The following is a 23225-nucleotide window of genomic DNA, read 5'->3' on the forward strand; positions in this document are numbered from 1 at the left end:
TAATTTGTTTTGATTATTTTGGTTGAAGTGATGCAGGCCAAAAATTTAATATTTAGCTGCAGCCCACTATGAAACAAATTAATTATGCTGATAGGATGACAATACAAACAAAGCCCAAAAGCAAACAAAGCTGAGAAATCAAAACGGGCCAAATGAATTGATCCAATCCAAACCCGATAGCAAGCAACTCCCTCCCATTTGCTTTCACCAAAAGCAACGTTCACTTTTTTCCTCTTGATCAGAAATCATAGAAGTGAGAGAGTGCTTAATTCCTAAGCTATTTACAGAAGAAGAAAGAAAGAGAAGGTTAGGCAAGAAAGGTTGAGGTCAAATCAGCAAAATCAAACCAAATCTAGCTAAGGCAAAGGTCAAAGGTAACATATTTTCTATTGCATGCATATTGCTTTCTTCTCCTCTTTCCAATTCTCTGCCAGTCTGAAACGGGATACATGAGAAAGATGATCTCTGTTTTTCACTGCTGTGCATTTACGGTCATAAGTGTGTCTTGGAGACCAAGTTGTGTTTCAATGGCCATGATCTGAGTTTACCATTGAAAATGTTTATTTCTGCTGTCTTGTGGCTTTCGATCAACTAGAGAAGGTCAGAACAAAAGTTCCTAATTTGAGGATTAACTGGAAAAGGTGATGTGGTGATTTGGTGAAGCACACAGCTCAAGAAGTTGACCTAGGGAGAGCAACTCAGCTACATGCAAGGAGATACAAAAGAAGAGTTTTGATCATTCAGAAGCTAAGGAGAAAAGAACTAGAGTTAAGGTTTCATAGAGAGCTTCCTGAAAGGGTTCAACGTTTTGGACAGTGCTATCTAGAGAAAGAAGCATTTTCGCCAAGATGAAGAACTTGATTAGTGTTTGCTCAACCCGGTTCAACATATTGCATCAGAGGCTGTTAAAGCATCAATCTCCTTCATGTTTTACAGATTGTAATTTACTTTTCAATGTTTATATTTCTGTAATTTCTTGAGGTAAAAGGCTAATTGAGAGAGTCAGTGAAAAGCCTAAGAGTGGAAAGAGGCAGAGAGATATACAGGAGTGAAAAGTCTAGAGTTATTTCAGATTTCTTTAGGTTGAATCTGTGTCTTGTATCTTGTACCAATGAGGTACCCCTTTCTTAGTTGGGTTAGCACTAAGAGTGAAGAGTTAGGTATTAGCATAACCAAGTCAAGTTAGATTAGAACTTGAGTGTGAAAGGATTGTGTCAATCCTGTGAAATTGGTGTATGTAATACTTTAACTATAGTGAAAATTTCACCACTGTTGTGGTGGAGACTGAACGTAGGTTGCATTGCACAAGGCAACCAAACCAGGATACATGATGGTGTCAGCTTCTCTCTTCCTTTCTCTGTTATACTTTCTGATATTCATGAGTCAAAATGAAATTGTCTCATAAATTTTTCGCTGCCAAGTTCAAACAGGTTCAGATTGCAAGTTTATTTTAAAAGTGTTATTTCATTAAAGTAAAAGATTGTCATAGATTCAACTCCCCCTTCTCTAAGCCTGCTACAACCTTCAACTTCTTTTATAGGTGATGAGCCAATAACTACCGTTGGAGTAGTTCTATTTCTGGTGGTGGATAACCGTCCTTTTATCTTAGGGTTGTTGAGATCTCTCTTCTAGAAGTGGGTGAGAGATATTAGGAGTAAGTTATAACCCCTTGGGGAGTGAAGGGGTTATCATGCAGCACTTCGTTCCGACCTGTGCAGAAGTCGGTTATGAACAGCTGCATTTTGGGCTTTTTCTATCTTCGGGCTTGACTCATGTTTTGGGCCGGGTATGAACAATGTCCGTACTTGAGTCCGATCTTTTTGTTTAAGTCGGATTCAAGTATGAATGAAGTTGGCTTTTTTTAGGTCGGTTTATGCGTTTAAGTCGAAAAACCGACATGATTTTAGAATGCCAACCGTTGCGTCTATTGGTTTCCCTTTTGGACACGTAAGATGCATTTATGTTTGTAACCTTGCACGTCATTTAATGAGGAATTTTTATATTTTTCTCCCTGGGTCTTTTAAATACTCCTCCCCTTTTCTCTTTCTTCCTTTTCATCTCTCTGTTCCTTCTGTGAAACTCGTGCCCTTTCGTTCTTTCCAACCCTTTCCTTTTCCTTCAAACCTCCCTTACACTAGGATCTTGCTCTTTCTCTGGAGAGCCTTGAAGAACGTGGGGCATTTGAGGAAACTTGCTTGCTGCTCCTACCACGCTGTTGACCTTCTTCAACTTCTTCAAAAAAAGGTTAATTTTCTTTTCTGTTTATGCAGTATTTTTGCTATTTTTGGTTTCCTCAAAGGTTAGCCTTTCTTGTGTTTTTGTAGTATTTTTGTGTGATGTTTCTTTGTCGCCTTGAAGGACCTTTGTTTGAACGTAGATTTTTTTATGGTAAGTCTCTATTTATTGATGAAGCTATTTTTGTTTCAACTTTTTTTGTTGATTAGTTTATTGTTTTTGTTGTTATGATACTGTCATGGTCTTCTTCGTGTAGGAAGATGCTTGTAAATGATATTTGTTGTGACTGCTTTCAACACATTGTCATGCATTTTCTAAAAATACTTCCCCGTGTTTGTCGAATGTTATAATCTGTGAAAAGGAGTTTCTTTAATTTACAATTGGTAGTGATGCCTTAGCTTCTTTTTTCATAATCTAGGTATATATTTCTAAATGTCTCACTCAACTGTTTCAAAAATATCTTCAAGGGTTCTTGATGATATATTGAAATAGGTAGACTCTTCGATTCTTTGTGCAATTGCTATGGTAGATAGCGTTTTTGTAGATGAGTTTCGCAAACACCATTGGATTTGTAGTTCTAGGGATGATGAGGTAAAGAATAAGTTAGTTGCCCCTGACCCTGAAGACCGAGTTTGCTTTGGCCGAGTTGCTGTTCGGAGTCGCATTTTATTTTCATGTACGATTGTCTTTTTACCCGCCTTGAGGTGGTATTTTCTTTTTTTGATTTTGAAACTGAAGTTTTATCTTACTGTAAAGTTTCTCCTTCCGAGCTACACCCAAATTTTTTGGGGTTTATGAAGATTTATCAACTCATAAATCGTGAACTCGACTTTCCGATTTCTTTAAAAATCTTTCGCTATTTGTTTCATCTTACAAAACCCTTAGTGCAGCCTCAAATAAGCAACAGTGAATATCCTTTTGGGCTATTCAAAGTCAGAATTTTTTATAAAGTCCGTGCTGCTGAAGGTCACCATCCCTTCTTTCTGAGTGAAAATAATGAGCCTCATTTCCAGTTGTACTGGGTAAAGGCAGCCCCTGTTGAGAAATATAATCTGACAGACTTGGACAAAGTCGAGGAGGCTGTAGTCGAGTTCTTCTGAGAGGCTTGGGGACAGTCTCCAAACATTGACACTAAAAAATTATTTCTCGAAACTCCGAGTTATGTTCATACTAAGTTAGGTAGTCTTTACTATTATTTCATAGATAACTGTTCGTTTTTCCGATTTGTTTGTTGATGTCTCTTATTCTTTTTTGCAAAAAATAAAAAGTGGTTCCAAAGCTTACTAGAAGGTTCAAGAAGTCAAGAGGAACGCTCGAACTCGAGTTGCTTAGTTGCAGGAGAGCGGCAAGTCGGATACCCCTTCTCCAACTAAGTCCAATTCGAGTTCCTCTTCTCAAGGCAAGTTGGCAAACCCTCTTATTCCTCCTCCTCATTCTCTAGTTCTTACTCCTCGAGTTCCTCCCTTCTTTATTAATATGGATGATACTTCTATCAAAAACCACCTCCAGGTCTTAATTCGAGAGAAAATTTAAACTGCTGGGGTATGCTCTACTTTGCTGAAAGAGTTAGAGAGGACTGCTTTAAATGCTATTCAGTATTTTTTAGAGGTTTTTTGAGTCGAGGTAGCCACTCTTCGAGAGGAAAAAAAGGGGTTGGAGGAGGAGAAAGTAAGTTTGAAAATCGAGTCATTTAAAGCTCGTAATCGAAAAAGATAATGAGTAATACTTTTGTTTTTAATTATCAAAATTGTAAATTTAGGTATAGAAAATAAAATTAATTTTAATATATAAGGGAATGCTTTTTTTAAGTTAAAAAAAATCATAATTATTAAAATAAATAAAAAGAGTATACGTAAAGAAATATAAAAGATGACACTTAGAAGTGAAAATTTAAAATTTTAAAAATTTAAATTCAAATAAAAAATATCTTTAATTTGTTGAGAGTTGAAACCATATTACGACTCTTAAAACATACATACATACACAAAAGGAGTCAAAGTGTATTCAATGTTTTAACAACTCTCTCTCTCTCCTGGTTTCCCTGGCACTATTAAAAAAAGCAAATACCACATTCCTTCCTTCTTTTCTCTTCAATTTCCATGCCAAAATAACTATAATAAAACATTTTAAAAAACTCTTATATTCAACAAAATCTCCAAATTCTTTTTCAAATAACAAAAACCAGAGATAATGTCCTTCCTTTCATGCTTCCACCTCTCAAAAACTTCCGACGACTGTCCGCCGCATCCACCGCTGCGGCCGCAACACTTCTTGACAACACAAACCAGCTACACATACCAAACCGCCGCCGGCACCGTCACCGTGACATGGTCTCAGTCCATCTTCGGCCGGTCCCTCCAGCTCCATCTCCACAACCACCACCCTTTCAACCCTCCCACCTTCAACCTCCGCATCAACGCTTTCCCTTTCTCCTTCCGCAACAAGAAGCGCGGGCACAAATCTCTCTCTCACAACATAAGAATCTTCTGGAACCTCTCCAAAGCCAGGTTCGGTAACCGTCCGGAGCCTGAGTCTAATTACCTCCTTGCCCTCACGCTAGACGACTCCATCGCACTCCTCGTCGGAGATGTACCGCTCAAAGATGCATGCGCCACGTGCAAGGCACGTGATCCCAAGAACCGCCAGGTACTCGTCACCAGGAAAGAGTACGTCGACGTCGACGCCAACGGTGTCTCCAACAGAATCTACTCCACGTCAGCAACGATCGCAGGAAGAACGAGAGAGTTGGAGGTTGAATATCACGGCGGCGGCGGCGACGATAGCGAAAACTCGAGGCTTCTGTTTAGTTTCGACGGTGAGGAGCTACGATAGACAAATCAAATCCTACTTTTCAAATTTATTTACCACTAATTTTGTATGTATTTTAATACTGTATTCGTAATTGTACAGGAGAGAAGGTTTTGGAAGTGAAGAGGTTGAGGTGGAAGTTTCGGGGGAATGAGAGAGTGGAAATTGGTGAAGGTGGTCACGTGCAAATCACGTGGGACGTTCATAACTGGCTATTCAAAAAGGAGGAATACCAACACTACTACAACAACTATAACAACTCCTACAATAATAAGAATAACAATCTGGGTAAAACTGAGGATGGTCACGCAGTGTTTATGTTCAAGTTCGAGGAGGACGAGGATTTTGGGGAGACTTATTGGAACGATTCGGAATGCGGAAAAACTGGCAAGAGTTTATTATTGTCATCGTCGTCGTTTTCGATGTCGTCTTCGCTGGGATCATTCGGCGGAAGCTCCTCCGTGATGGAGTGGTCCAATCTTGAAGAGAGCGAGTTGATTGGTCCCGTTGGATTAACTCTTCTTGTTCATGCTTGGAGAATTGGAATTTGATCGCCGTTACTTTCTGTATGTTTCAATCATCTCCTTCTTTCTTCTTGCATTTCATTGAGCAAATTACTTATTGGATTTTCTTTAATTCTATTACTGTTTACTAACACAAGTTTAGAGATGGTTAGGATATAGATTTTTACGTTGACCCATTTGTTATACAGAGATCATGTATTATTTTATATTGATCTTATGTACTTTTCTTTTTTTAGTTCAGCATCTGTAAATTGTAATTTTTCTTTTGCACAAATTAGTAAAATTTTACGTGAAATGAATTGCCGAGGGAAATTAATCAAATTATGCGTGTGGTTATTTTTTTAATGTTTGACCGTGTGCGTTCTAAGTGTTTGATAAAATGAGTGAATGAGATCATATTAATTAGAATCGAAGTTTAATTATTTTCATTTGATAATCAATTAAGTTTGTTTGTAATTTTGCACAAGAATAAATCGTTACTAATTGCAGCAAAATTGGTTGAATAGTCTAACTAATATTCAATTGTTAAGTCTAATTCATTCAATTGTTAATATTAGTTAACATCACAAGATATTGATGCTGTCATTTTCAACAAAAGTAAAAAAAGAAAAAAGATAAAAAATAAAAAACGTATTTGCTAATTTTCAAATGGTGATTTTGATGATCAACACTCACTTGGTCAATTAGTAACCAAGTTCGTCTTTAAAATTGTAAAAAATCGAAAAAAAATAAAAATAAAAACTCATTTTGAAAGAGACAATATGTGAATTTGTCAAATTTTCGATGAAGAAGAAAAAGTTCTAGTGACATGTGGAAGGTTGAGAAAACACAAATTAAGACCTTGCTTGATATCTTGATGACTAATGCAAAAAGTTCATTGGTTTTAGTAGTGATATATCAAATTTGAGTTCTGAAAATAGAAAATTTTAGGAGATATAATTGCAATTTTTTAAACCGAATTAATTAAATTATCATAATAAGATGTGAATTTTTTTTTTCTTTTGACAATCTTGATTAGGTTGGAAGGATGAGGGAACACAATTAAAGTGTGTGCTTGATTGGCTACAGAGAAAATTTGATGTGGCCAAAGGAGCAACATGCAATTCATAGTTGCTTTGCCTAACGAGCCGGTTGTTTGTAGGTTGTACTATACCAGTGGGCTTAATTTGGTCCACAAATTTTTTTTTTTAAAAGATAATGTTTTCATGGTCAATGTTGTGAACAACGTAGAAGAAAAGAAATAAATAGCTTAGCTTACAGAGATATTTATTTGGGCTGACTGAAACATTTAATTTTTAGTGTAATGAACATAATCTATATATTTCTTGTCACTTTGCTACATCGTCAGAAATTAGAATAAGGGTGCATTTTTTATTTTATAACCTTTTTTCCTCTGTTTCTTTTTTTTTTAATGTTGAAAGCTGATTTTAATTAGAATCTATTTTTTTTCACTTTTTAACAAAATAGAAAATTGATTTATTTAATATTTTGATTATTTTGTAAGATTATGCTAATTTGTAATAAATGTGATTTGTTTAGTAGAATTAACTACTAATTTTCTTAAAACAAGTATGTATTTTGTACTGAAATTTTATAAAAAAAAAATTTTTAAAAATTTCCTAATATTTAATTTATTTTAATTTTTCAACTAATATTTTAAATATGTTTTAATTATATCGTTGGAGTTAACGTCATTAACGAAAATGCTGATATAATAATCCTAAGTATAAAATGATCACATTACTTATCGTCAACATTTAGGGATATATCTGAAATAATTATTAAATATTAAAATTATTTTTATTTTTTTTTAATTTTTAAAACTATTTTGATTACATAAATAGTAATCACCTTGTGTTAGTAAATTTATAATGGTGCCAAGCATTTTATTATTATTATTATTTGTTACATAGAACTCTTTAATGCGATCGGATGTAATTTTGGAGGGAGCTGTATGTACTATCTGATCTGTATGTACATCATTTATAACATGAAGAGACATGTACCATCATCATCATTAAATAATTTGGTTGAGTTGACTAAAATTTTATTTGATAATTTTTAACTATTAATTTCAGATGAAATCGATTGCACCTAAATTTTCACATTTTTTAAAAGCTTTTCTTACAAAATGTTAAAGTTAATTAAAACAAAATTATTGGAACAAATAAGTCCGATCTCATATCATAAGTGATTGTAAAGGAAAAAGGGGTTGTCTTAGAATAGTATTACGAAGATCAGATTTAGATCCTCTAAAATTTAAATTTTATTTTAAAAAGTAAAATGTGATCTTCTATTTTTAAATAATTTTTTTTATATTTATTTTTGACCTTATTTATAAAATAAATAATAAAAATTATATTTTATTCTCTAAAATAAAATTTAAATTTTAAATGATCCAAATTCATGAGCAACTGGTTAGAATCATTACTAGATATTTATTTTGAAGAGTGGATGGACTAAGGTCATATGGTCAATGATTGTTTAAGAGAAAAGTCTATATGGATACGGAACTTTTCATAGTGTATTATTTTCGCTCTTCTCCTAATTATTTCCTTCTTTTATATTTAATGTATACTTATTTTGGACCAAATAAAATTTAGAAAACAATCTCACTTAATTAAGATTGGATGTCGTAGTAGATGTTTTATAAAATCTTTTATTCATGTTCGTTTTTGAAAAAAAAAACCTTTATGGTATCTTGAATTGAACTTAAGATCTTTTAGATATAAAATTATAAAATTATATTATAAAATTACTTATTTTAAAAATTTAAATTGATAAAAGAAGATAATATTAATAACTATATCTCTAATATTTACTTTCTAAATGTTCCGATTCTAGCGAAGCAACATAAAAAAAATAAAAATTATCACAAATACATGCGAATCTTAAGAGATCAAATCTACAAAAAGAAATCTTAATTTCTCTAAGAATTAATTGACCGAAACAAAATTCAAATAGAAAAATATTTAATTATCATAAAATTATTTTTTTTAAGAACTTAAATAAATAAAAAAAACAAAAAAATAATTATATCTCTAGTACGACTCATAAATAATGATTTTTTTATTTAAATTTTGTTTAAATTTTTTACATAGACTTCTTTTTTTTTCTTTATGCATTTTTTTTCTTTTGGGAATAACAATGATTAAATTTTAAATTTTTTTATCATAAAAATTTCGATATTATATCATAAAACTATATTTTTCAAAATTTAAACTAATTAAAAAATTACATAAAAATTATATCTCTATTGAAAATTAAATTAAGCTTATCAATTGACAGTAACCAAATTGAAGAATTCAACTTGAATTACAATCACTAGAGATTGTTAAAAAAATATAGAAGCTTTAATATATATATATGACATAATGACAATTCATATCTAAATGTATAAGAGAAGCGTAAAATGAATTCATCAATATTGATAAGGGTAAGAAAATTATATAAAAGTCAAAATAATTGAATCAAATTTAAAAAGTTAAAATTAGTCAAATTACAAAATGATAGTTAAAATTTGTCGCTATAATTTATCATAATTATATAAATTAAACATGCGTATCAAATACTAAGACAAGTTGACATGCTTATTAAGTAGCAAAATAACTTTGACTTTTTCACCTCTATAACAATTTGTTCTTAGTTGTTAAGAATTAATAGGTTATTAGCGATCTATATCTATATAAAAGGTGATATGTATATTAACACTCTCTAAATAAAGGATATGAAGAATATAAATTTAGAGCGAGAGTCTTTACTTCTTTTTTATTAAAGAGTTAAATAAACTTTTTTAAATATATTATTATATTATTATTAAAAGAAAATTATATATTAAAATTATATTGTATTGTTATTAAAGTATTTATGTGAGTGAACAATTCTGACTGATTCTTACAATCTCTAACACTAAGCTACCTTCTTTACAATAGCAAAAATATAATAAAATTCTGTTCAAGGACCTTGCCTTGCATGCTTCCTTGCACGCTTGATGAACTTATGTTGACGTACACTTTTCTTTCTTCTATTTTACTGTGAGCTTCTGTTACTGCATAATTGTCGACAGATATGTGATATGATAAGTACAGAAGCATGCATGCACCTAATGTTTCGTTTATGAAAAAGGTTTTTCAATATCAATACCAACATCAATATGTTCGTTATTCCAAATTTTGGACAAAGGGTAGATACATGATAATAAAATGGGGTTGAAAGTGAGAAAGTATTTTGCATTTTAAGGGAGTTCTCATAATAGTTCAGGCGAAAATGTAAGACAACGTGGAGAAATTTGGAATCCAAGCTCAATTTTTAGAGTAAATTCCCATAATGGATTGACGTCGTGCATTAAAATCGTCATTGAGATTATAATGGCATTAATTATATTCTTGAGATTGGAAAAATTGTACCATAGTAATCCTTGACCCGTTTTTAGTTAACGACGCGCTGACGTGGCTTGAGGACATGGACCTTTGGTGACATGTGTCACCTCATAGTTTGGCCACGTGTCACCTCATGATGACGTGTCGGTCAACGACACGTGGCATGCTAACATGGATGGGTATGTCATGTGTCACAATGCTACTTTGCCATGTGTCAGATTATGCCACGTGTCACAATGCTATTTGTCCACGTGTCATCTATTATGTCATCGTTACATTTGCACCAAATGGGTTCCTTATTTTGCATCAAATGACTCATTTTAATCCCTAAAATTGAATGTCGTGCACCAAATTAATTCCTTCATCAATTTTTTCTCATTTTTTTTATAAATTTAAAATTTTCAATATTTTGTATACACTAATTTCAATTATATTTTTTATTATACATATTTTATAATAAATTTTTTAATTAATAATGTTAACTTGTATCATTAGAGTACATGTTAACTAAAACCAAAATTTTATTATTGCCTCTTGTATTTATTTGTATCTGTTTTAATACTGTTCAAGTCATGGTTAAAATAAGTACTTATATTGATTAATAGTGTAATATATGAAAAAACCACCTAACTAAGTTATAGATAAAAATGAATTATTATAATCGACAGTATAAATCTATGTTATTAATTTAGTGAGAAGTTAATTATATGGAAAATCGGACATTCTTAAAATAGATAGGAATAATGAATTTATATTAGTTAAAAAGTGCCTTATCAAGTATTCCTAAAATATTTATTAAAGTGTTAAATATTAAAAAAATTATATTAAGGAATATTATTATACTCTTAACTTACACTCTTTATTAAATCAATATTAATGTCATATGATTCTTTTAATAAAATATTGTAAAAAAATTGTATAATTAAAACTAATATTTTAAAAATATTTTATAAAAATACTTGTATTTAAATAATTTGTGAAAAGATAAAATTAAAATTAGTGTATTCAAATATATAATGAGAATTTTAAATTTATAAAAAAAAGAAAAAAACTGATGAAGAGACTAATTTGGTGCACGACATTCAATTTCAGGGACTAAAATGAGCAAGGGACCAATTTTGTGCACATGTAATGATGACACGTGGACAAATAGCATTGCGACACGTGGCAAAATAGCATTGTGACACATGGCATACCTATCCATGTCAGCATGCCACATGTCGTTGACCGACACGTCATCATGAGGTGACACGTGGCCAAACCATGAGGTGACACGTATCACCAAAAGTCCACGTCATCAAGCCACGTCAGTGCGTCGTTAACGAAAAACGGGTCAGGGACTATTATGGTACAATTTTTTTAACGTAATTGGTGCAATTAAAATCTTATGGACGATTTTATTGTACAGCGTCAATTTCGGAGACCACTGGGGATTTACTCCAATTTTTATTAAGGGACCATTAACATAAAGACGCTTAAAACGTCTTTTTTTTAAGATATTTTTTTAATAATTAAAATTCAACTTATATAATCGATCAAACTGTGTTATTTTTGTCAAAATTAGACGAAATAAATCGATTTGATAAAAAAGTCAATAAACCAAATCTAGTACTGATTTAAATTAATATTTTTTATAAAAATGACTATAATACCCCTATTCTAGAAAATGACTTAAAATATTTTTATTATATATTTTAAAAATTCTAAATCCTAATCTTTTTCTTCTCTCGATGTCATCATAAAATTAGAATTTAGGATTTTTAAAATTAATATATATAATAAAAATATTTTAGTTATTTTTTATAATAAGAGTATTATAGTCATTTTTTATAAAAAAAATATTAATTTAGATTGGTTCAAGATTCGATTTATCGATTTTCGATCAAATTAGTTTATTTAATCTAATTTTGACAAAAATAACACAATTTGATCGATTATATAAGTTAAATTTTAATTATTAAAAAACGTCTTTAAAAAAAGACATTTTAAGGGTTTTTACGTGAGTAGATCCTTTTTATTATAGGAGATTCTGTATATAAATAGGATAAGAATTCTGAAGCCAATGAGGCTTCTATTGTGTTACAATGCACATGCACTCTGAAAATTTTAAAGGAAAAGATGAATTTTTTTGTGACTGAAATAAATTAAATAAAAAAAAACAAAACAAATAAAATAAGGAACTGCTTAAATAGAGGGACAGTTTTGTTTAAGATTACTCTTAAACTCCTCCAAGGTGAAAGAAGCTCCATATGCGAAAGTTGTAACTTCATCGCCATCTTTGCCATAGTATCTGACACCGTGTTTGCATCTCTCATAATCAAACGAAAGTCAACACGCCAATTCCAATGCATGATATCTCTTATTTTGAGCACCAATGGATCAATAAACCCAAAATCATCTTGAGTAACAAGATTAAATGCTTCCACACAATCCATCTTACAAATAACATCTCCTTGACCCACATCCCAAGCTAAGAGATATCCTCTCCAAATAGCAAACAATTCTCCTTGAAGAATACTATTACTCTCAATGATTCCCAAACACTCCCTTTGCCAGCTCTCATTACAATCTCTAATAACACAAGCAAAATCAATACTATCACCCGAACCAAAATAACTAGCATCACAATTAATCTTAAAAGTACAAATGGATGGGGGATTCCAAAAACCATTTAGAGTAGAGGGAAGGGACATACGTTGTAATTCAAAAATATTCCTAAGCTCCTTTTCTGAAGTTAATGCCAGACAAATCACTTTTTCCGGAGGCCAAGTTTCATGGAGATTAAATATGTCATTATTCCTTACTCGCCATATCCACCAAAGTCCCGAAAAGAACTTGAACGGATACTCTTTGCTCTGATACAAGAACCAGTTCTTCAAATCCAAAGGATGACAAGAAATATCCAACCTATGCCAGACAAGTTGAGCTTTTGGACAATCTCGAATACAATGTAAAACTGATTCCTGACTAGAAAGACATCTTGAACACCTATCCGATGACGACATCCCTCTTCTAAAGCGAAAACTTGCAGTAGGAAGAGCCTCCTTAAGACACAACCAAGCCAAAAACTTATGCTTTTCCGGAACAAGCTGACGCCAAAGCAAAGCCAATTCTCTCGCTCCTCCCAACTAAACAGCTGCTTACACAATCACAAGTAACCATTGCGTGAGTTATAAACTTTGGCAGCAGACCCACTCCAATACCAACCCACTTTCGGACCTGCTTGTTTATCTGGATTGTAAGAGAGAATATTGCCTTTCAGATTTTGAGATAAAGGAGAATAAAGAGTATCCAAATGCCACTTACCAACCGACCAAATATCCTGTATCCGGAGATTCGAATCAGAAATGTGAACATAATCCATCTCATTAGATAACCGTCCTTCTCTCCTCTAGCTAGAAAACCAAAAATTCTGGTTCAAATCTCCAATACACCAAACAAACCCATCCTTCAACACTTCCCAAGCCTTGCAAAGACACCTCCAAATGGGAGAGTCCTTATTCTTAGGATAACTAAAACAGTCATATAGAGATGATCGGTACTTGGCATCCAACAATTGGACACATAGCTTGTTTGGCTGTTGGAAAAAAGTCCAAACTAGCTTCCCAAGAAGAGCAATATTTACACAATAAGGATCTCTAATCCCCAAACCTCCATATCTTTTTGGAGTAACCAGTACCTTCTAACTAACAAGATTCAATCATCTTCCATCAACTTGTCATTTCCAAAGAAAATTCCTCATCATAGACTCCAATTTACTAATGATTCCTTTGGAGAAAATAGAGACCTGCATCTGGTATGTGGGAATAGCGGCGGCAACAGAATTAACCAAGCAGAGTCTAACAGCCCGATTGAGTAAACTCCCTTTTCAGCTTGCTAGTCTACTCCGAATCTTATCCAGGACATCATTAAAAGTTGAACGAGTCACCTTAGAATGGCTAAGGGTAACTCCAAGATACTTGCCGAAGTCAAGAAAAAGATGAATTGCAAGTGCATTTAAGTATTTCGATCTTAGTTTAATTTTTTTTCATTTATGGTTCTACACTTTATTATTTCTATTGTCTTTGAATTCCTACAAGAAAAAATTTAGAGGCTAACAACTTTATTAAATTCTGGCCAGCATGTAACCGGTAAAAGAAAAGTAAGTAATCCTACATCATTGAATGAAATCTCACACCATTAAAAACATCATTGATGACTACTTAATAACTACAAATCACAAAAGTTGCTAATTTCTAACACTCCTCTTCCTACAATTTATCATTTTGCCATTTACTATGCTCTTACCAGGGTTATATTTCTGCTATTTTCATTTATGCATATTTTAATACAAGTTCTTCGTTATATATTCATGTTCTTGCATGATTTTCATTACTAATTATAGCATGTTTAAGTTTCATTATATTACTATGAGTAATTTAACGCTCCTGTAAATTCTTTGTACAACTCACAAAGAATAGTCATATAAGCAAAACATAATATTTTAGTTTTTCACTGCATTTTTCAATTCGACAGAATAAAAACTAATCTATCACAAATCTATACTTCATTTAATTAGATATTTGTCGTTGATTATAAATTGCTGTATATACAAGATAGAATTTCGAAGTCCTGCTACTTGCAAAATTGAAAGACTTACAAACTATTAAAGAATTAAGTAGAAGTGAGTAAATATAATTAATTAGTCATTCATTATAAGAAAAGTATTTAAAATTAAACTAAAATACTATTATTAAGAGAAAGGGCCTGATTAGCTATTACGCTTTCACGTGACGTTGCATCATGCAAAGTTCAAAGCACGAGAAACAAAAATGGATCATAGGATAGGAAGTTGCTTATCCTTTACGAGTGTGCCAGTGTGGTACAAGCTAAGATACAACCGAGAAGTAAACAAAATTTGAGGTCAAGTCTACACAACACATTGCGTTGGCTACTCTTATAATAAACGAAACTTTTTCAGACAAATTAAACTTGTTTTAATAATTAGTGACGTTGTTCATTTGATAAGGGTAGTTTCGTCTCATGAATTATTTGGTGATCTAAAAGGCTTTCAACAGTAGTAGTGATTAGATGTATACAACTATACATGTATAACTTTGTCTCGCACACACACATGGGGAGAAAATATTTTAGGATTAAAATCTGTGACCTTTAAATCATGAAGCAACAACCTTAGCTTGCAGTTGTAGTAAGGCTGTCCAAAAGTTGAAGTGCAATCAGATATATAATTATTGATATGTTTAATCTAATAGTTATAACATATCTTATTATATATATAATAAAAGAACTACTCATAGGTTCAAGGCCTATGTTGGACTCATCCAAAAAAGTAAAGAAGCTATGAACAATCATGCTAATCAAGCTAATTTGTTGTTCTTTTAACCTTTCATTGGAACTCCAATTTGATCCAGTAAAGCACAATGTTGAGATATTTGAATCTGTTACATCTCTTTTGCATTATATTTTCACTTGAGCAAAATGTACATTATCCTCCTAACAATGTACACACATTAACCCTATTAATCAAGACTCAGAAGAATAATTAATGTAAGCATTGAGCATTTCTAAAATGCACATTAACGAAGCAACCATTCCATGCCATTTTTTTTATACAGGAAAACAGAACATATGGGAAAAAACAGAGAAAATTGCTTCCTTTCCCATATTTGGTTGCTCACATAAAAATTCTAATAGCCTACAATTTCCAGAGCGTGAATCCTGTTCTGTCTCAAGTCTTTTACTTTACCTTAACCGTTGCCATCTGCGAATCGTTGACTAAAGACCCAGGAGCAGTAAGGCTATGTCTATGGCCACGAGACAGCGAAGGAGGAGAGGACAAAGCCGGCTCGAACCTGCAGGATTGAGTTCTCATTTTCTTCTTTTCTTCCTGCGGATTGATTCTTGTGTCGTTTAGGCTTGGCGGCAGAACACAGTTGCAGAGAAAACCTTCAATTCAAGACAACATTTAAACCATTAGACATTATCATATGTAACACCAAAAGTACACATTAAATCCAGAAAATGCAGCATAAGAGAAACAATGGGTGATTTAGAGATACAAGAATTTGAAGTTACTATGAAAACCAAAGAGTAATCTGAAAAGCATAAGTGAAAACTCAGTTGATAGTTGAAAGCGTTAGATGACAATTTCATCAACTTATCAAATTATTTAACGACTCTCAACACATGAGTTTTCACCAAAAGCGTAACATTTAGGATTCATAACCATAAAATTGCATTGATTGAAATGCAAGAAATAAAACATTACCAATTCGAGCAAGACGATTGATCCATCGAGGGATAGAGCGTCCTGTTAATTTGAGAGAAAGATCTTGGCAAAAGTGGTTGCAGTTCTTCTGGATAAGATGATAGGTGTTCCCTGAAAACTCTTGGGCTAGCTTCTCCATCAAACACCTCACATCATTTGGTCCCATGTCCGTGTTTCCAATGAAGATCGACTTCCTGAAAGTGAATCCAGGGCAGTGCCTAGGCTCCACTTCAAAGATTCCCGTCGTGTCTCGTTCGTGCGCTCCAAATCCATATTCAATACCATGAACTAACATCAAAATTCATACCAAAAAATTACTCATATAAACACATACATAATACAATTCAATAAAATAACCATTCATTTTCATTTTCACCATGGATCTGTAATGAGATCCCAGATTCTCAAATTTAATTGACACAATACATTACAATTCTGAATAACACAAAAAAAGTTACCTTGAACACCAGAATGGTAAACTCCAAGGCCAAGCCAATAAGCATAACCGTTAATGGGCGTAAGATCATAGACATTAAGGTAAACTGGAAAACCGGGTTTTTTCTTCCGTTGAGACGATTGAAGTTTAGTGCATAACATTTTGTAAAATATATTAATTTGATTTTTGTTTATTATTATTATTATTTTCTCGTAACGGAATTAGTTACGGTTAACAGTTAAGGTTGTTATGGGTTTTATGGGGATGTGCGTAACGTAACGGTTAAGAGGGTTGAAAGGGAGAATTTAGAGAACATTCAAGGGTATAATGGGAACCCCAAAAAGATAAGGGGGAAATGGAAGAAGAACCCTTGAAATTTTTCTCTCAGGAACTTTTTCAGAGATTCTTCTTCCTTCTTCCTCTTCTGCTTCCCATAACATGCTTTCTGTCTTTCTTTCTTTTCTTTTTTACATTTTTCTCCCTTCGCTTTCGGAGCAAGGGATGATGAAGAAGGAGAATCTTATGTTAGTGTGTATGCTTTTGTTTCCCCACCTTTCACTTTTTCTTTTATTGCTTATTTATATTTATTTTTTTATAGTATTTCTATTATAGTGGTATATATTATTATGATGTCTATCTGGATATATTGAATTGAATTTGTATTTATTCTTATTATCATATTTGTATTCCCACTTTTTATTTTTTTGTGAGGATAATTGTTTGTTGGTGCTGTGCTGTGGTGCATGGACAAAATTAGTCAAGGAAATAAATAATTTTGACTTTCATCAAAATTGTCAAGGAAAATACATGTACCAGAAATCAAGGAAATTGAATGGTTTGGAAAGACTCAAAAAAAAAAATTAAATAAATAATAATAATTGTTTCATTTTACGTTATTCCACCAACATCATTTTACATTTTTAATAGTTTTGATAACCACAAAATATTGCTATGTAGAAACAATGTTTTTAAAGGGTTTAGTTACGATATGTTAATTGAAAAAAATTAAATTTTTAATGTATTTATTATATATTTATTAAAATAAAAAACTAAAAGTTTTTATTCATAGTATTAATTAAACGGAAATAGATCTTTACAGTTTTTTTTAATAATTAAAGGAGTAAAGTGTGATCTTTCACTATTAATTTTATAAATAAGATCAAGAAAAAATATCAAAAAAAATATTGAAGAGTTAAATATTACATTTTTTTTAATTATTAAAAAAATTGAGAAGATTTATTTCTGTCATTTTAAATTAATTTTTATTTAAGATGAAGACTCACATATAAAGATAAAAACAGGTCAGATTAGATCAGACTTTACTTTTAATAGATTTAGTCTGTCATATAATTAATTGGCCTGAGTCTAGTTTCTAACCTGTTATAGACTTTTTTTTTTACTATGCCTAGTATATTTTTAGTTTAGCCTAACTTAAAATCTGTTAAAAGACTTGATAATTTTTTTATTAAATAAAAGTCAACAAAATTTATTATTTATTATTTTTATTTAATTATTAATTTATTTTTTTAATTTATTAATTTAATAACATATTTTATTTTATATTTTTAAACATTAATAATTAACTAATAACTAAAAATAATAAATTTTAATAACCTTCCAATATTTTTTGGTTAACAAAAGCATAGTCCAAATATATTGTTTAGAGGCAGCATAGGCCTACACATGCATGTTATATTAATTAGTTAATTACGTTGCTTGTAACTTGAGGGAAATTATATTATTATCTTTGATAAAATATTTATGAGTGAGGGACTAACGTAGTGCAATAAAAATTTTTAATCTAAAAAATATTTATGGTACAATTAAGATTTGAAAATTTTTTTTGTACAAACAATCAATCTGAAGAATCATTTTAGAGTTTAATTCTAAAACTATATTAGGCTGCATTGGTTTTTGAGAATAAGATAGGATAAGACATTGATGGATAGAGATACAAAATTTTGTGTTCTTATATTCTGTTTGATGATAAACTAGAACAAATTATGAAAATCTAATTTATTCTCATTTTTTCTCATTCCAAAAATTTGAGATGAAAAATATAATAATAAAAAATATAATTATGAAAAATTAATAAAAAAATAAAAAATAAGTTGTGTCCCTTGTTAGTGTCTCCGTGTCCTTCTTGTCAGGATGAAAACAAAATACACGAATTCAGTGTCTCTGGACACACTGTCTCTGTCTATGTCTCCTCTGTCAAACATAATTTTGTGTCTCTCTGCCTATGTCTCGTCTCTTTAAACAAACCGCAGCCTTAAGGACTAATATTTTTTATTAATTTTAGCTAATATTTTGGACTAATAACACCTTATTATTTCTCAATTTACGCTATACCTATATTATCTCAAACACGGTAGAGCAGAATGAGAGACATGCTCAAACAGGACGTTGATTTCATGCATTCTTTGACTCAAAGATGTTGGAGCACAGTAGACATGCAAGAAAACTAAATGAAACATGGTCCAGCTTGCTCTAGAGAAACAAGCTGATAGAGAATGGTCACGAAAAAGAAGCCGCTAGCTTTTACACTTTTATGTGTGATATATAATTATTTATACATTTTTATCTCAGTTTAATTAAATTTTTGGGACAATAACATGATATTAGAATTTTTATAAAATAGAAATTTGGCGGTCGTTGATTTTTGTTTCCCGTTATTGTAAGAAAAAAAGAAGAAGAAAGCATTGAAGGATAACACAAAAATAGACCTTTGCACAATTTATGGTTCAAACTTATCTTATGAGATTCAAAAAAGACATATATCTTTTTTCTTTTTAAATTCACACTTTTTTTTATATAATAGGTCACGTTTTTTAAATATGAATTAATGACTTATTTGTTGCAGTGATTCCAGCTAGGTAGGTAACAATATCTCCTTAATAATACTGTGAGCCCAATTAATTTTAACATTACCTCGTGTAATTTTGATGGATTATATTATCTAATATCAAATTTTCTAAAACATATTTCTAATAAATATTTTCACCAATATTTTCCCGAACCAATCGTACCATACCTTTAATGATTTATGCAAGGAGAGGATACTAAAAACCTCCATCATGTGTGATGATGGAGCATGAGACATGGTAGAATTATTATATTATCTTCAAAAGAAAAAAAGGTTGTATTATTGAATTGTTATAAGCGTGTATGTCCGGGTTTCAAACACAGACAGGACCTTATCTGCCAGTTTCATCATTTTGGGATTTGTCGTACTCAAAAGTGATGGATTCTAAGTTCCCAAAATAATGACAAGTCTTCATCTGGGTTTATAATAACATGGCTTCTAAAAAGCTAAGATTGGAGAAAATGCTTTATTTCTACTTTTCCTTGCTTTCCATATATTTTACTAGTGTATGTTTGGGTGCTATTATTTTGTTAAAAAAAGATCTTTTTTCAATGAAAAAATATTTTTTTAATTTTTTAACGTGTTTGACAAATTTTTAGTAGTAAAAGTAAAAGCACTAATAAAATAAAAAAAAGATTTTTTTGAGAAGCTGTAATTTACATCTATTTTTAAAAGATCTTTTTTCTTTAAAAAAAAAATGTTTTTCATGTAATAAATAAACAAAAAAGTACTTTTATATTGTTATACCCAAACATAATTAATAGATAAAAAGACCTTTTTACATGAGATATCCAAACATAAAATTATTTTTACTTCTCTATAAGATCTTCTTAAAAAAAATAACTCAAAAAAAGATCTTTTCTTAAAAGCTCACCCAAACAAGCCCTAAGTACCAGGATATAATATGGATAAAAGCCTTAGCACATTTGACAATTAATTAACAATTCAATTATCTTCGATAATGTGATTCGTGTGACTGGAAATTTATATCCTCTTAGAGAAGTTTTAATTTCAAAGTAATTAATTACTAATATTAATGGTGAACACTTTAAAAATTAAAGTAAATAAAATGGATACATTACCATTCTTATAATCATTTGTGTTTTATTTGACAAAATAATAAAGGATGGATATGCTCTGTTTCATTATAAAATTGTGAAATATGTTTTAATATATTACTTTAATTTAATTTAATTTAATTTCTCTAGTTGTTTATTAAGAGATATACATATACCTCTCACAAGCTTCTTTCTAACTTTTAATTTTCATATCCTTTAATTTGGTACCAAATTAAAGGAATCTATGATTTAATTTCTATCTTTCTTTTTCCTTCCACCATTTTTCTCTTTTGCTTTCTTGAAGAAAAAAGTCACATGCTTTTCTATAGGAACGGGAATAACTTTGTGGAGGTCTATCTTACTAGTGTAACACCATAAGATATAGTGGAGATGGGAAAAAGTTAGTTCATTTATGATTTATGTCTATTTTTATATATTTTTTTTCAAAAATTTAATGATAATAATAATAGAAAAAACTCAAAACAGTCCTCGACAATTACCTTAAAAAACAATCAGGTTTTAACAAAAAAAATACCGATCTGACTTCTGAATTTTATTTTTATGAGACGAATTAGTTCTTGTGCCTAAAAAAGTTAATGTTATTTCTTTTTGGTACAGGAGCTAATCAATCCTAAAAATAATATCAAAAATCGGGTTGGGATTTTTTTTTTCTTCGTTGTCCTCTCGAAATAATTATCAGATAGGGTATTTACTTTTATTTTAATTGTTCATATACCCTAGTCGTGTTCCATTATATTTCCAGAATATACTTATTATGAAAATCTATTAGCATAACTTTTTTATTTATTTTATTTCTTTTCCTTGTGCATCTACCAGAACATCCTAAATAGAACAATTATGAAATATAAGCTTTCAATTCACTGAAGTTCATATTAACAATTACGCATTGAGCAATTTGTGGTAATTATCTTGTAAAATAATATGAAATGAAGCATAAGTACTAAGCACAGGTAAATATATGTACAAGACATTAACTCAAAGCTACCATCAATGATTGATGTGAACAATGTTACATAAGATTTAATGTTTTACTCATAAGAAACATTAAGGTAGTATAGAATTGCATATTCATTAGTTCGTTAAAAATATCAAAGTCAAACTTGTTACCTCCTAAGAAATTTGTGTCTTATGAATCAATGATATCAGTGAAAGTTTTTGGGTTGCATTGCTCAACATTATTATGATTTTTTTGGCATCATCTATCAAAATTGGCCCTCTCTAAAATCACGTTGATAAGCCCATATAATTACAGATGTAGCCAAGTAAAAGTCCATCAATATCTATTTCAATACCAATAACAATTTATTAGTTATCTTTTTAGATGGACTATTAAATGGTTAACAAAAATATATATCAACACCAAATCAAACAAAAAATATTCAACATGTTTTTAGTCCACGGTATCTCCCAACTCGACAGGTAAAAGACTAATCCGTCGTGGATCGGAGTTCGATTTAAGGGACTACTGCTGGCCAATGGATTGCTGCATGCACAAGACGAGATTCGAAATTCCGATGCTTACTTAAGCGGACGAGTGAGTTGACCACTCGATCAACTCAAGTTGATTAAAAAAAAAAATTCAATATTAAGTGGTATTACAAAATCTATGAAATTCGGAAAATCTGGTTTTGAGTGCTTTATCAGGGTCTAGGAATAATCTTAAAAATTTGGCTGCAAGGCTGGTAATAACTAAAGTGGTTGACTTGGAGAAAGTGGAGTGCGAAATTAATTTGGAAGAGGAATTCTCTTTGGTGCAGTTTTTTTTTTTTTTTTACTAATCATGTTAAAAAGGATATAATTCGAAAAATTATGGTTTTGACGAGGGTGTGAAACTACTGGAATGTGATTAGAGAAATATTAAGGAATTTTCTTGCATGGAGGGTTGATTGTGCTACTTTTAACTATGTTTTTATTTATTAATATTTATTTTAATCGAATATTATGTCTTTTATTAAATTTTGGTTTAATATAAAAATATTTATTTTTTTAAAATATAAAATTAGTGTTTTATATACGATTTATAAGAGCAATTTTAATAGAAATTTTTGTATCATTCTTGACTTTTATATTAATTGAATTGATTTAAATTAAAATTTGTATTGGATACAATATTTGAAATGATTATTGTATTAATAAAGAAAGATAGTATTATTTTAAAGAAATATAAACAAAATGTCCACTCGTATAATTTATTAAACTTATTAAATAAACATTGTAACATTATTACTGTAATGTTGTGACAAATATTCAATCAAAATATAGTCTCTTTATATACATATATGAAATCGCGGATTCGAATCTTCTTGTCTTTCATAAAAAAAAGTACTCAATCAAAATATACTCAAATAAATAATATATACTCAGTTGTACTCTTGTATTTTATTATTATATATTTTATTATTATTTTTTTATCAATTTAGTAAAAAAATAGAACCCCTTTAATAATTAAGTTTAGAGTTTTATTATGTTTAATATTATATTGGCTTTGTAATTATTTTATTCATATAATATTTTAAATATATAATGTATTTTTTTTAATATTATCATGCTTAATTAGATAATATTTAAATATTATTTTTGTTAGTGTGCAATACCTTTTAAATATAGTATAGGAAATATTTCAAGTACAC

The 23225-nt window shown here is 30.6% G+C and overlaps 3 protein-coding genes across 3 annotated transcripts; 1 reads left to right on the top strand and 2 right to left on the bottom strand.

The window, feature by feature from the left end:
• The first annotated feature begins 4248 nt into the window (after positions 1-4248).
• On the top strand, positions 4249-5842 carry LOC107495439 (uncharacterized). Its single transcript, XM_016116588.3, has 2 exons — positions 4249-5050; positions 5146-5842. Exons 1-2 carry the CDS (start codon positions 4426-4428, stop codon positions 5592-5594), a joined length of 1074 nt encoding a protein of 357 aa, XP_015972074.1. The 5' UTR covers positions 4249-4425; the 3' UTR covers positions 5595-5842.
• Positions 5843-12025: 6183 nt separating this feature from the next.
• Positions 12026-13310, bottom strand: LOC107495413 (uncharacterized). The gene is made up of 3 exons (XM_016116563.1): positions 13158-13310; positions 12163-13074; positions 12026-12043 (listed from the first exon to the last, which is right to left on the bottom strand). The coding sequence occupies exons 1-3, from the start codon at positions 13308-13310 to the stop codon at positions 12026-12028; spliced, it is 1083 nt and encodes a 360-aa protein (XP_015972049.1).
• A 1993-nt stretch (positions 13311-15303) lies between these two features.
• On the bottom strand, positions 15304-17203 carry LOC107495438 (deSI-like protein At4g17486). The gene is made up of 3 exons (XM_016116586.3): positions 16673-17203; positions 16215-16502; positions 15304-15892 (listed from the first exon to the last, which is right to left on the bottom strand). The coding sequence occupies exons 1-3, from the start codon at positions 16809-16811 to the stop codon at positions 15684-15686; spliced, it is 636 nt and encodes a 211-aa protein (XP_015972072.1). The 5' UTR covers positions 16812-17203; the 3' UTR covers positions 15304-15683.
• Between the last annotated feature and the right edge of the window lie 6022 nt (positions 17204-23225).

The sequence above is a fragment of the Arachis duranensis genome, chromosome 6 (assembly GCF_000817695.3).
Source record: "Arachis duranensis cultivar V14167 chromosome 6, aradu.V14167.gnm2.J7QH, whole genome shotgun sequence".
NCBI classification, from domain to species: domain Eukaryota; kingdom Viridiplantae; phylum Streptophyta; class Magnoliopsida; order Fabales; family Fabaceae; genus Arachis; species Arachis duranensis.